The following is a 14,247-nucleotide window of genomic DNA, read 5'->3' as shown; positions in this document are numbered from 1 at the left end:
TACTTGCACAGAATGTTCTTTTATTATTTCATGAAAGCTACTCTGGGTGCACTGCAACTTCCATGCAAAATGAGTACTTCTGTAGCATTTGGAGATGTCTATTCTGATTGTCCCAGTTGTGCAGTATGCTGGAACAATGTGCTAATCATTACCTTGCAAACCAAGATTAATTAGGCATTAATTTATTACGTGCAGAAGTTTGGAAGTTGTGTTTTACCCATGCCCAACACCTTGTACATTTTTCTAACTACACTTTATTTTTCATCTTTATTTGGAATTACAACTTACTGGTTGGGGGATGGGAAACACCTGCCATTTCAGTTTGTGAATAATTTGTGTCTGCCTCTTCTATTAGTGTTAAAGAGGATAACACAGACAACGAGCAGGAGAAGAGAGATGAAAAAGGCACTTCAGAGAGAGAGAATAATGAATTGGAGGGAGTAAGTATTTATAAGTGTTTGATTTATTTGTTCATTGTTTAAAGATTTGCAAGGTTATAGAAAGAAAATTAGGAATAGACTAGGTGAATGCTGCGACTTTAAAGTGATAGTCACAAATGATTGAGGCATGGAAAAATGTGGAGGTGCTTTAATGTCTATGTTTTGTAGGAGGAAATTCAGGAAGTCAGTGATCATGATGAAGAAGAGGAGGAAGATGATGAGGATGATGATGATATGGAAGTTGTTGAAAGCTCAGATGAATCAGATTCTGACTCTGATGAAAAAGGTGATGGCAGTGCAATATTCTGTAGAGTTTTATAAATAATATCTGTCAAACCTCAGGTCTTGGCAGGGAAGAGAACTGTTGTCTGTCTGTCTGTAATTCTCTGGAAAGAGTATGTCCAATGACTTATTTTTTCAGTTATGGTGCTAAAACATGTAATAGACAGCTGATCACGTGTCCCTATGTGGGTTTTGAAATTGACCAGAGGCCATCCAGTGTTTGATGATGTGCTTCTTCCTTGATTAAGACATCCAAAGTGTAAGGTTTAAGTACTGGTTTATTTTTATGTCTCTGGACTAATCACAAAGGTGATAGCTCCTATCAACTCATTTGGAAATGGTAGAATTTGATTTTGAAAGGCTGGAAGTCTGTCAGCCTTCCTCATTTTTATATGGCAAGAGTCAGAAACAGCATCACCAGCAATTCTCGCATGTGAGTTGGGCCAAATGGGCAAAGAACCAGTCTCTTGGTTTCTTCTTGACAGTTATACAAACCATTATCAGGAACCTGAAAAATAATAATCCTCAACTGATATCTTTATTCTGAGGCACATAATCCTAAAGAAAAAAAAAAACGTAACTGTCTAAAGAAATTAAACTTTCATGAATTTATCGTGTGGGTTAGTACTTTTTCTTGCTTTTTCCTCCTACTTATTCCCTTGACCAGTCCACTTCCATAACTGAGATGGTGCCTCTCTTTTGAGAATTCTGACTGTCTTTCTAAGAGTTAGAGAAGGGCAAGTCGCCATTTGGAGCCTGACAGCAGTCAGTTTTTCCTATTATAGCATGCTGGATTTATGGATGGCAGTTATTCTTCAGCCCTGAGATGTGGCTGAAATCTTGAAGTCTTTTGGACGGGGAAGGTCAGATTGCTGATACTGCAATTTAAATGTGAGTAGTGACAATATAGGGGCAACTGTGATCCAGTGTGACATCTTTCCCTACCTCTTTCCCAGGTTCTAGGATTGAGAGTGTTTACAAAAGAGACTTTAACATGAATTGCAGATAAGAGGGTTGCATGGTGCATTGTGATTTGTGTGGAACAATATGGATTTATAGTAACCCTAAAATTGCAAGGAGTATTCATGTGGTCCTTGCTGTTACATTAACAGAAATCTTTCTATTTTAGAAAATTATCAAGCTGACTTGGCAAACATCACCTGTGAAATAGCCATTAAGCAGAAACTGATAGATGAACTGGAAAACAGCCAGCGAAGATTGCAAACACTGAAAAAACAGTATGAAGAAAAACTAATGATGCTACAACATAAAATTCGAGACACTCAGCTTGAAAGAGATCAGGTTCTTCAAAACTTGGGTAAGAAGTACAAAATCATCGATCTTGTATGATATGTTCAAGTTGAATTCTTTTCTACTTCTTTCATTTTCTTTTTCAAATTTGATGAGAAATTGCAGAAAACAGAAATATGGTTTGTACCCATAATGCCAGTGAATCATTCTTTACTCATTCTAGTTCCTGTCAGAATTGAGAGAAAAAAATTTTGAAATGTATTGCTACTGACAGGTATTTAATTTTGGTGAATAAGCATTTTCAGTTTTCTAAGAGCTCTCATAATTCTGGAGATAGTTCCTGAATTAAAAGTTTTTTTCCTGTTCTTTCCTCCCCACTTTCTTTTTATTTGCATACAAGTAAGAAGGATAGTGACCTGTCAGAGGTGTTTTACTGACCAAACCTTTTTGAATATGTATTAGTATTAAGGTGATAAACCACCTATGACTTGGGAGTCCCAAGCCACAAATAACTGCACTTTGGGAATGCTGTGGAAAGTATTTTGTTTGTTTTTCTTTTTTAAATATACACTATATATGCTTTATGGTTATACACTGTCTTAAGCTTTTGCTGTTCCCCTGTTATTCCTTCAACCTTCCCCACTGATCAGTGTCAGAAAAGGAATAGTAGGCTTGATGGCTTTTAGGAGTGTTGTTACAGTCCTGTGTACATATGTGTGAATGTGTGTATTTGTGCTTTTATATGCTCAGATTTGTTGCAGAGAAGTCAGAGGAAAGTGTTAATGCTTGATCTCTTATCCCAGAATGCATACGAGGTGGAAAGTTTGAAGTAGTACAGGTGGCAGGAACTAGAGACTAGGTTGTTTTGAAGGTATTGCAGATAATGATAGAGCAGAGGAAATAGTTACCTGCTGTGACTGGCAAAGTAAAAGTACCCTGAGCAAAAGCAGATTAAGCATTCTCATTTGCTCTAGGTTCTGTAGAGACCTATTCAGAAGAAAAGGCAAAAAAAATCAAGTCAGAATATGAAAAGAAACTCCAAGCCATGAATAAAGAACTGCAGAGACTTCAAACTGCACAAAAGGAACACGCACGATTGCTTAAAAATCAGTCTCAATATGAAAAGCAGCTGAAGAAACTGCAGCAGGAGGTGACAGAGATGAAAAAAACCAAGGTATATTTCAGTAAATTGAAGTGTTGTACAATGAATGTTTACTGAAAATTGGGTTGAAATCTCCTGTGCATCCATGTACCTGATATCTCTGTTCTTGCTGTTACCTGCTTGGAAGTCTGAAAATAGAAGAGATGTGAGCACCAGGCTGTTCCTGGGGGAGAGAGGAGTAGCTTTTAGGTTTAATGAACAAAAATTAAGGTATCAAACATGCATGAGCTTGCACATTATTAGCTGTTATTCAGCACTTAGTGAAGAAGACATTAGATGGAGGAGATGAATGGATAAAAGCTAGTAATATACTGGAAAATGGCAATTTGAAGAGGAAACTCTATGGTTGGGGGAAGGGAACAGCACTTCAGTGTGAACAGCTTTTGTAAGTGTTGACTTCTTTACAGGTTCGCTTGATGAAACAAATGAAAGAAGAGCAGGAGAAAGCTAGAATGACTGAATCTAGAAGAAATAGAGAGATTGCACAGCTTAAAAAGGAGCAACGCAAACGAGAGGTGATTTGGCAGATAAAGAACTTTCATTTGAAATAAGCACCTGTCATTGTGATGTGCCTCTGCTTGCAGGCACGCACTGTGTATATGCATTCACTGAGGCAGGAGTGAAAAAACCTGTATATTTTCACCAGTGAAAATACACAAAATTTGGTTTGATTTCCATGCAAACACAGTTCCTAGCTTCAGGTGATAAGTCTTCTCTTTCCTGTTGTGCTTATTGAGTATGTATATCAATGTTATCAGTGAATTAGTGAACCTTCACAAATTTGTTGCTACCACCTTGCTTGCATGGAATTATTCTTTTTGATAGAATTGATACAGTGAAACACTCTTGTTCTGTACTAGGAAGATCAAGGAACAATCATGATTTGAGTCTTCATGTCACAGAAGTTTTGCAGATTTGTATTAATGTGTAGAGGTTTTTGGTTTTTTTTGTTTATACACTGCAGTCCTTGTGAGAGATAATGGAAAAAATATCATGTGCTGCTTCTATTTTTTCACAGCATCAGCTCAAACTTCTGGAAGCTCAGAAGAGAAACCAAGAAGTTATCTTACGTCGGAAAACTGAAGAGGTACTGTGGTAAAACAGCAGTGCATTTTTGAAAATGTATTCCTGTAATTTAGACCTCAGTTTTGGGAGAGTTAATTGTGTTGTTGCACTGTGTTTCAGGTCACAGCCCTTCGTCGGCAAGTAAGGCCTCTGTCTGATAAAGTGGCAGGAAAAGTGAATCGGAAACTGAGTCTGCCTGAGCATTCCAGCCAGGAAGCAAGTTCTAGTGTGTCGGGTGAGCATGATGGCTCCAGAACAGCAGCACAGCAGAAGATGAGAATTCCTGTTGCAAGGGTTCAAGCATTATCTGTAACCGCAACAAATGGAACAGGGTAAGGGTTAAAACTTTTTAGGACTCTCTTACAAGAACTGAAATTTTTGTGGAATTTAAAGCAGATACTTTTGTGATGATACATGTTGCAGGAGCTGTTATTTGTCAAATGTTGTCAATTTAATGTTGTCATGTAATGCTCATAAAATGGGCATTTTACCATTATCAAATGCATTTCAGTTTTCTGGATTTAAGAAATAATGTAATAATACAAAATGGCACTAAAGGGCAAGTCACATAAACTGGATTTTGAAATCTTAAGGGTTTTTAAATCTGCTCTTCAAGAGCAATTACCTTGGTGGTCCAATGCCAGCCATGTTAAGTTCACAGAAAAAATTGTTGGAAAATGTAGTTCAGTGTATCAGGTTTATTTGTGCTTTATCACTGTGGTTTGAAGCAGATCTCCTTGTTAAATAGGGACAACATCTCTGTGGCTTTTGATCTCAGTAGTGCATCACAAAGGATGACGCAGTGTTTGATACCTGTTTTTCAAGGGCAATGTGTTAGAGTGCTGTAGAGTTCAGGGCTGGGTAAGGGCAGCTGTCTGGTGCAGTGAAAACGTATGAGAACTTCTGCATGAAGTTTTTAAGTTGTTTGTGAAAAATATTCCAGCCTGATCATTTCCACATTCAAATTTGTAACTGGGCTACTTTAGACTAGCTGAATATTTCCCTTGAATGTATCACAGGAAGAAGTACCAGCGGAAGGCAGTGGCAAGCAGAGTTTACTCCTCAAAGGCAGCCAGGATGAAGTGGCAGTTACTGGAACGCAGAGTGACTGATATTATTATGCAGAGGATGACTATTTCCAACATGGAGGCAGATATGAACAGGCTGCTTACGGTGGGTGATCTGCTGTGAACTGTTGGCTGCCTATCATTGTATTAAAATAGGGAGCACTGCAAGTATGTTTGCTGTAAATTAATTGCTGTTATGGCAGCATTGGCAAAGTGGCTGGAATCTACTGCAGGCAGCAAAGACACTTTTGACTCCAGAAGGCATTTCAACCATGGGACTACTGTGCTTACTGAGAACAAAGAAGCACATTAATGACATCCTGTGCAAATAGATTACTGTATTCACCTGTGTAACTTCTTCCCATGGAAATCATGATATGTTAGTTAAACTGTAGCAAATAAAGGAAAACAAAAAGCTGTTTCAATGTTCTAAGGGCTTACTAATTCCTTTTTTTTTGTAATGTTATGTCTTTGTGGAAAATAGCAACGTGAAGAGCTCACCAAAAGAAGAGATAAGCTTTCAAAGAAAAGGGAGAAGCTCATCAAGGGTGGGGGTGGCAGTGAAGCAGATAGAAATGTCCAAAACATAAATGAGGAGATGGAATCAGTAACTGCAAATATAGACTACATTAACGACAGCATTTCTGACTGCCAAGCAAACATTATGCAAATGGAAGAAGCAAAGGTAGGTCAAATATTATTGCAAAAATGATAAAATGGGAACAAGAAAACAACTAATTGTGTTAGCCTTGAAAATATTCTCATTTAGAAATTAGTTCTTGTTTGTCTGTGTAATTATTGAGCCAGGAAGTAAAAATTGGTGAAAACTTTTATGTGAAGTTTGACATGAAGACTTATGCAGTTGATACCTGAGTTTTAGTGTCAATAGTGTTACGCATGCTAAGATTGCAAAGCATTTAAATGTCAAAGCTGATGCTTTCTAATATGCTGGCAGTAAATTAGTATAATTCTTGGGATTTTTTCACCATCTGACTGAGTTTATTCTTGCACACATAGGAAGAAGGAGAGACCTTGGATGTAACAGCTGTAATTAATGCTTGCACTTTGACAGAGGCTCGATATTTGCTTGATCACTTCCTTATGATGGGTATCAATAAGGTAATGTGCTAAGTGAAGTATGAGAAATATGAGTCTGCTGGGACTATGGCAATGTGCCAAGTGCACATATGTTGTGCTGACGTAAAGACATGACTAATGTGTGTTAAACAAATCAAAGCTGGTCAACATTGCTGAGTCTTGCTGATTCTCAGTGTGAAGGCCCTTGAGATCTGTCGTCCTCTTCAACTTACTGCCTGTTTTTCTACTGGGGGTTCCCAGTAGAACCTACTTCACTGTATTAATTAGCTCGTGTTGCTCTTAAAAGAGCACTAGCATTTTGTAATCAAATAAATCTCTGGTTTTTAACAAACTCCTAAAGAGAGCTCAAGATCTTTTTTTAAAGACTGGCTTAGCCACCTTTATACAAATATGAACCTCAGAAAATTTGTTTTAAGTTAGATGTTGATGCATGGCATACTTCAGTCTGAGCAGAGCCACAGAGATTCTTCTGAAAGTCTTGGGGGTGGTTTTTTTCATATTTTCAGAATAAGAATTTGGCACCTTATAGCCCTGTGCACACATGTGTCGTGTACGCTCTTGCTGCTGCTGTCTGTCTGGAGAATGGTACCCAGTCTCACTGAGCCAAGTGGAAGATTTGAATGATACTGAAACTGTCTTTGGGTCCGCCCCCGAAGGTCAAAAGAAGCCCCTGGGGTTTCTTTTGCATTCTTGATTCTTCACTATGTAAGAAATCCAAAAAGTTTGTGGAGAAAAAAAAAGGGCAAAGAAGATTCCCACAATTGCATTGGCTTCTGGAAATTTCAATGTTTTAATATTTTTTCAGCCCTTGGATATGTTTGAATGGATCTTGCAACAGAGTTAATGTGAGAAAAGTGCCTCTGACTCACTCTGTTAACAATTTCTCTTTATGAAGATAAAAAGCTCCATTATGTGAAAGATTCTGTTATCTTTTTGTTTAGTAATTATCACATAGGAGAGCCAAAGGGATATTTTTTTTTGCAAAATTGGTCATGCCTACTGTCTATCCTGTTGTTGTTTTTCACCTACAAAATGTGTCTATTGATACGTAGCTTTATTTCAGTCAGAATGTAGTGTGTAAATTCATCGGGCTACACTTGTTACTCAAGCACTAGCACCCCAAGTCTGCTGTTTCCCTACAAGTCTTTGAGAAGATGTGTTGTACCTTCATTATTCCATATTGTTTCTTTTGGGATTTGGAAATCTATTTGGAAACCATTTCCTGTAAATTTCTTTGCCTGTATTTTCTAAAACTAAAAAATTCCCACCAATCCATGGATTGAATGAATTCTGTCATAAGTTGGGCTGAAAGAGCTTTCATTAGAAGCTGTAAGTTCACTGAGTGATTGCGTAGGAATGATTACAGTTCTGGGTCCCACCCTGTCCCACTTCCACGTCCCCGCTGTTCTTTGTCATAGAGTATCATAGGTAATAATTTTTTTAAAAGTAGTTATTTGTGAAAAGTGGAGGTTTTGATCTTTCAGGTGCTTGCTACCCTTAATAAATACAAAGACTCTGAATTGCACTTGGGAGTCATGTCCCACTTAGCCAATAGATACTTATTTGCAGTCTGAGGAATGCAAGTTAAAGGAATTCCTGATGAGTCTCTTTAAAAAGTGAAGGAAAGAAAAAGACTCTTTTGATACCTGATCTTCAGAATGTGAGAAGGTGGCTACAATGTAAACATTATTTGTGTTTGTAGTTTTTTAAAAATTTTGACAATTTTGATTTTGTAAAACAAAGGTTGTGATAAAACATTTGTCATCTTTCTCCTAGGGTCTCCAAGCAGCTCAGAAAGAAGCTCAGATCAAAGTTCTTGAGGGACGCCTTAAGCAGACAGAGATTACTAGTGCTACTCAGAACCAACTGCTGTTTCATATGCTAAAAGAAAAAGCTGAATTAAATCCTGAACTTGATGCTTTCCTGGGACATGCTTTGCAAGGTAGTTTTTTCATCTTGTTTTCTGAACAGTCAGCTGCATGTCATGTTTGCCTTTTGTGCATGCTGTACTGGGCATTCTAGACTATTTCTTTTCTGAATAGATGCTGTATTTTAATACCTTATACTTCACAATTGAGATGCATGTATGACATTTTTAAGTAGACCCTCTTGCAGTGAAATGTAGGAAATGAAATTTTTTTATTATTGAGATTTTTTAAAATTCAAACAATCTGCTTGCTATTTTTACAGTTTGGAATTGTAACTTCTAAATGTGAAATTAAAAAATTCAATCCTGTTCAATCATCACATATTAGGGATTTTGGATTGGCATCTTATGTTGTTACGGCATCTATTCTACTTCTCATGAGATGATACTAAGAAAAATTTAGAATACATTTGGGTACTTTTGTTTTATTTCTTTTTATAAACGGATATATTTTGATTGGAATGTTGCTTTTTTTTCCTTGTTGCTGTATTTACACAGACCTAGATAGCATACCACTGGGTAAGTATGTTTAGCTTTCTGTGTACTGTACAGCTGCATGAGTTACTAATTCATTCATGTTCACTAACTGATGCATCTTAGAATTTGTGAGTGTGCGAAATCTGCATGAGCTATTCTGTAAACGTACTCATTACCATGAGCTTAAAGATCATTTCTTCCTTTCTGAAACCAGCCCTAGCTGTCATGGTAGTAGTTCTTGTAGTAGTTAAAAGTGAAGACAGTAAGCAGAGCTGTATTTCAAATTATAGCTTGGTGCTTGCAAACCCAAAGTATGTTCAGACTATATAATACTATTTTGTGATATACTACTGTTGTGAAAAATTCTGCTCATCTATTTAATTTTTTAAAAAAAGGCAATTCTTAACTTTTGGTTCATTTTTAACCTTTTGCAAATAGCTCACTTTGTAATGTAAACATTGTACAGAATGCAGGACTATATCTCACTTTTTCAATTGGGTTTAAGTTACTGACTTCACTGATTTCGAGATAAGTCTCTTGTTGCTGTTGCTTTAAAGGTATTCCCAAATTAATTAAGCTTATTTTCTTCCCTCAAAACAATTTGCTATATTTGGAACTTGAGAAAAATATTCCTGTTACCAGTGATAAGTCCTTTTGTGTTGTCTTGTGCTATTTTTAATCACATTATGCTGTCCTGTGCTAGTTTGCACAGCATTTCAAAAGCACCAAACTACATGGAAGTCTATAGATCATAATCTAGAGATGGTGAGAATTTTGCCAGCTTCCTGTAAGATGACACCTGAGGATCTGTGTCTGGGGATCTTGCTGCATGCAGCCAGTTATATTTATTCAGGAACCTCAGTGGTTTGTGTTATCATAGAGTATCTAGAACAGGCCTTTAATGTGTGTGCATGTTCACCCCATTGGAACATTGTTTCTCCTGACAGCATTGCATTTTTTTTTTTTAGCTCTGGACAGGCTTTTACTTATTAACAACATTTGAAGCAATGAAAAATCACTTGCTAAATGTATTGAAACATTTAGTCGCTCTGTCATCAAATTTTTCGTAGAGTGTTATCTCATTAAAGAAGCTTTTTAACACTTTGCAAGCATGACCTGAGGCTTTTGGAGTATCTAAGCCACTCAAGACTCTGCTAATACTTTTTAGGAAGGAAATGCAGCTGAATAGGCTGCACTAACCAAGGTCCAAGCTGAAATCCCAACTGTTGGTAGTCTGTGTTTTGTAGATCACTAGTGACCAACCCTTTAGAGCTGCAGGGAGTTCAGACACCACTGTAGAGAGGCTTTGATGCTGGGATTGCCAGCTGGTTTGCAGGGACTCTCTTGGTGCAGGGCCTGACACAGTTCCCATAGGTAGAAGTATGGGTGGCAGCAGATCCTGAGATCAGTCTCACTAGGATGCCTGACATCTCAGTGGTAGAGCACAGAGAGCCCTATCTGTGCAAAGGGATTGCACTTCCAGGGTGTTTGTGATTCACCCTCTTGATGCCTGCTTTCAGATCCAGTATCTTCAGAAGTTCTTAGCCATTTGAATGCACTTGGCTCCAAAAACATTCCCCAGTGTAGTTGTGCACTTGCATTCAAGTGTAGACAAGAAGAAGTTTCAGTCTGCAGAGAAGCACATCACAGGCTCAGATTTTGACTTGATTAGATTTTCAGTGTACATCCACCTTGGTGGATGAACTACCTGCTATTCACTATTCCATCTGCTCTTGTGAAGAGTTAAAATGACCATGAAATTGAATTTTGCGTGTTGCTGAAGTGACTTCTCTTTGAAGAGTTGTGGGAGCTGCTTTTCCTTCCCACCTGTGATATATGGACATTCAGGGATGTGACTCACAGCCATCCATGCGCAGATTTTGAGAGGGCTGGTCAAATGCCATTTCCTCTGGGTGAACTGTGCTGGTGTGTGGCATTGTTCTGGTACCATCCAGTCACCGCTGCATGAGGATGAAGATGAATAATCAGAGAACTTTCCACCTGTTCTGCAATCATTGGTTTACTAGCAGCTATCCCTACAAACATTATTATCTTTACTAACTATTTCTCCTTTCATCTCTTCTCACTCTTGCAGAATCTTGTTCTTTCTACCTTTTTGTTGATTCTGTGCACTGGTTTCTATCTCAGGGCTTTGGGCATTCTTCCTGTGTTGAATTGCAGGCAAACTGAAGAAACTCATCAGCTCACATGACAGTGAGCCTACAAATAAAATCCCATCTTTTGTGGTCATTCCACACTTTAGACTTAGTTACCTGTAAAGAGAGATCATAAGTTCTTTATAAGGAGGGGATGAAGTAACATAATTCTAATAGGAATCCTATTGTTTTTAAAAATGCATTTATTTTAGGGATGCTGCTTTGTCTTACTGAAAGGAGTAATACTCTAAATCCCCAATTTTGTAGAAGGCATATAATAATAATAGCAATAATAACAACACTAATAATATTAAGTATTGAAGGGTTTTAATCTGGCCTCAAATCCAGGATGGAACAAAAAAACCCTGAAAATTCAGAGTGCTATTCCTTTGACCCTGGTTTCTTTAGAATGTTGTTGCATTTCTGATAATTAAGATTCCATTGTTAATACAGCAGTTGAGTAACTCTGAAGTGCATTGTTGGTGTTGGTTCTAGGTGGATGGTTTTAACTTTTTCAGGAAATATCTTTAGAGGCAGTATACACAAAAATATGTTCCTTTTCTTTTTTTCCATTCCTTCTCAAAATTCAACTGAAAGCTGCATATCTTTCCTCCCTTTCTCCAAAGCGTGAACTTGCACTTAAAACATATACATGGACAAACCTGTTTTAATATGGGTTACAAATATAGTGGTTCTGTGCATTGCAAATGGTACCTGCTTTTTGTCAGAAATTAAATGAACTCAGTGTCTCTACTAGTAAAGAGGAGGTGGAATGGAATTATGGAATGGAATCATTACAAGGTTATTTAATCCTTAATATAATCATTAATATTTCGTGAGTATGTTCAAAGATAAGGGAATTTGCCTGCAAAAATATGTTACCTATGTCCTTGATCTGTGTCTAAAATGTATTATTAGAATAATGTGCAAGTTAGAGGATTTGCTTCGCCAGAAGTTTGGAACTGATTGTACATGTGCCCTTGACTCATTGTCTCAGCTTAATGTGTTGCACCGTTTGCATGCAGATGTTAATTGGATGTTTGACAGTGTTAGTGTGTGGCATGCATGCTGCCTTTGTCTTCTGTGGATAGGTCTGTGTACCCATTTTTGCTTCAGGAACATTTCTATTGAACAGCTTCCTTCAGAAATTAATCTATTTTTAGGAAGCGATTCTATAGTATTAAGTGGAAGCATCATCCTCCTTTAAAACAAATAATAAAGTGCTTGCTCCTTGTCAGCTCAAATGGTGGTGTTCTGTATCAGAGGAGGCTGAGCCTCAGCTAACTAGCTATTAAAAGAATAGAAAAGAATTTTCTTTCTCATTATAGCCAGGCTGATTCTGTCTTGGAGCAGGAAGATGAAAAAAAATGAGCAGAAAGAGACATTCTTATTGTCCATTGATTTACATCCCATATCTTCCATGCCTTGCAGATAATTTTCTTTGCTTTATCTGCTTTCTTACAGATTTCCTTCTAGAGTGGCTGTTTTCCTATCTCTATTGCTCTCCTACAGTAGATAGAGGACCATGTTTGGCACAGTATGCCTAGATGTATGATGTATTTAGATTGTATAAAAAAAAATTAATTTAGGTGTCAGGAAAATTCAGGGGGAGCTGGACAGAAAGTAGTCAAGACATTTTGAATATCCCCATCTTTTGTACTCTGTTCATCTACATTCAACATTGTCTGAGTTGTTTTGTATAGCACTTAAAGCCTTACATCCTGTTGTAGAGGGACAGACTAATGTTATTATTTTGGAAATTTTCTAGAAAATTTGGAAGATAGTACTGATGAGGACGCCCCATTGCACAGTCCTGGAACAGAAGGAAGGTGAGCAAATCTTTGTTACTACCAATTCTAGAAAAATTACTGTAGTTTCCTCCTTTTGTAATGCAAAATCATATATCCTTTAGAAAATATCTGTAACATTGTTTTATTATACTTTGCCCATGATTTCAGTAGAAAGAAGAATAAAATAAAAATACACATCTGCAAAAATATTACTTTCTAACTGCGATGCAATTTTTCTTTTAGTTCATTATCTTCAGATCTCTTGAAGCTTTGTGGTGAAGTCAAACCCAAAAGCAAGGTAGGATGTATGATGATGATGATAATTCTTCTACATGTCTTTTAAATGATTCTATGATTCTATAATAATTCAGAAGTTAATAATACCTTCTAAAGAATGCTCTTGCTTTGCCCAAGGGACTTAAATAAATTAAGATGTGCAAAAGGTGAACTGATGTACTTTTCATGTGATTTGTGTGCAATATGATTTTGTGTGACACTGCTCTCTAAGAAGCAATGATGAAAATAACTTCTTCAGTATTTTGGGGCTAAGTTATTAGAATTCCAGAAAGAGAGGTGTTCTTCCATTTACTTCCACCCCAAACTGGTGTAGTTTTGCAGATTAGTATTAGTTAGGCTACAGTTCAATGCTATTGCCAGCAGGAACTGTGAACATGCTTATTGTTTGCAATTTGTCACAAAAATCTGGAGGGAGTTTATGAAACAAATAGAAGTTTGACCTCCACAATCTTAATTACAGTTGACATTGGAGGAATATGTCTAGACTGACTGTAGTTTAATATTAATGGCATTGGGAACTGGAAACGTGCTGATGGCAATTTTGCTTCTGTGCTCACAGAAGCATAAACCAAGTTTGCAAAGTAAATAGAAGCTTAGCCTTTGCTTTTTCAACTGCAGTTGGCTTTGGAAGAAAACATCTGTGTTGGCTGTTGCATTATTTGATAACATTCCTTGGTTGCAGCTATTAGGGCTGTTTAACTAAGTGAGTTTGGTCTGAAAATGCTATGAAATAAACATGTCATTTTTGTAACAGCTCTTTTCAGACTGGATCTTTCTTCTCCATTGGTCTTTCTTTCCCTGAGGAATAGATCTTAATTTCACAGTAAAATCACAACTAACATGGATGATCAATTTTTTTACAAATTACTGTGTTGTACAAAGCTTAGCTCCTTTATAAGTTATCCTGTTGTTTTCAAATGGTTGAAATGCTGAATGAATCTTAATTCATGTGGATTTTTGAGATGGCTTAAACTAAGTAAGAAGCAGAGTTTGTATATGAGAAGAAGCATTGATGTTAGAAGTCATACCAATATAATCGTAGCTTTTTAAATTTACAATTTGCTTTATTCCTCTCTGCTTTATAACATTTCATTTGCATAAATTGTAGGTGAGTAATACTGTACTCACGTAGTATTGACAGCTGGTGAAAGGATATCCTTGAAAACCAGTTGTCAAATTGGTGTTTCATGCCATTGAATTTGAATTGCCTCCTCTGAAACCACTGCCCAAAAGCA

At 37.1% G+C, this 14,247-nt stretch overlaps 1 protein-coding gene across 9 annotated transcripts in view; it reads left to right on the top strand.

Annotated features, from left to right (window-relative positions):
• LOC131593026 (kinesin-like protein KIF21A) overlaps positions 1-14,247 on the top strand; it is an 86,348-nt gene that overhangs the window by 50,475 nt on the left and 21,626 nt on the right. For 6 of the 9 annotated variants that reach the window (XM_058865181.1, XM_058865189.1, XM_058865184.1 and 3 more), the window contains 14 exons: positions 356-440; positions 609-726; positions 1,852-2,040; positions 2,948-3,147; positions 3,543-3,650; positions 4,154-4,222; positions 4,321-4,532; positions 5,220-5,373; positions 5,752-5,952; positions 6,285-6,386; positions 8,142-8,307; positions 8,791-8,811; positions 12,694-12,754; positions 12,959-13,013. In XM_058865181.1, the coding sequence (XP_058721164.1) occupies positions 356-440; positions 609-726; positions 1,852-2,040; positions 2,948-3,147; positions 3,543-3,650; positions 4,154-4,222; positions 4,321-4,532; positions 5,220-5,373; positions 5,752-5,952; positions 6,285-6,386; positions 8,142-8,307; positions 8,791-8,811; positions 12,694-12,754; positions 12,959-13,013 (1,741 nt within the window). The remainder of the gene's footprint in view (positions 1-355; positions 441-608; positions 727-1,851; positions 2,041-2,947; positions 3,148-3,542; positions 3,651-4,153; positions 4,223-4,320; positions 4,533-5,219; positions 5,374-5,751; positions 5,953-6,284; positions 6,387-8,141; positions 8,308-8,790; positions 8,812-12,693; positions 12,755-12,958; positions 13,014-14,247) is intronic. The other 3 variants (XM_058865182.1, XM_058865186.1, XM_058865185.1) reach the window with 1 other exon arrangement.

This window comes from Poecile atricapillus, chromosome Z (genome assembly GCF_030490865.1).
Source record: "Poecile atricapillus isolate bPoeAtr1 chromosome Z, bPoeAtr1.hap1, whole genome shotgun sequence".
NCBI lineage: Eukaryota > Metazoa > Chordata > Aves > Passeriformes > Paridae > Poecile > Poecile atricapillus.
This window is presented reverse-complemented; position numbering and strand designations above follow the sequence as displayed.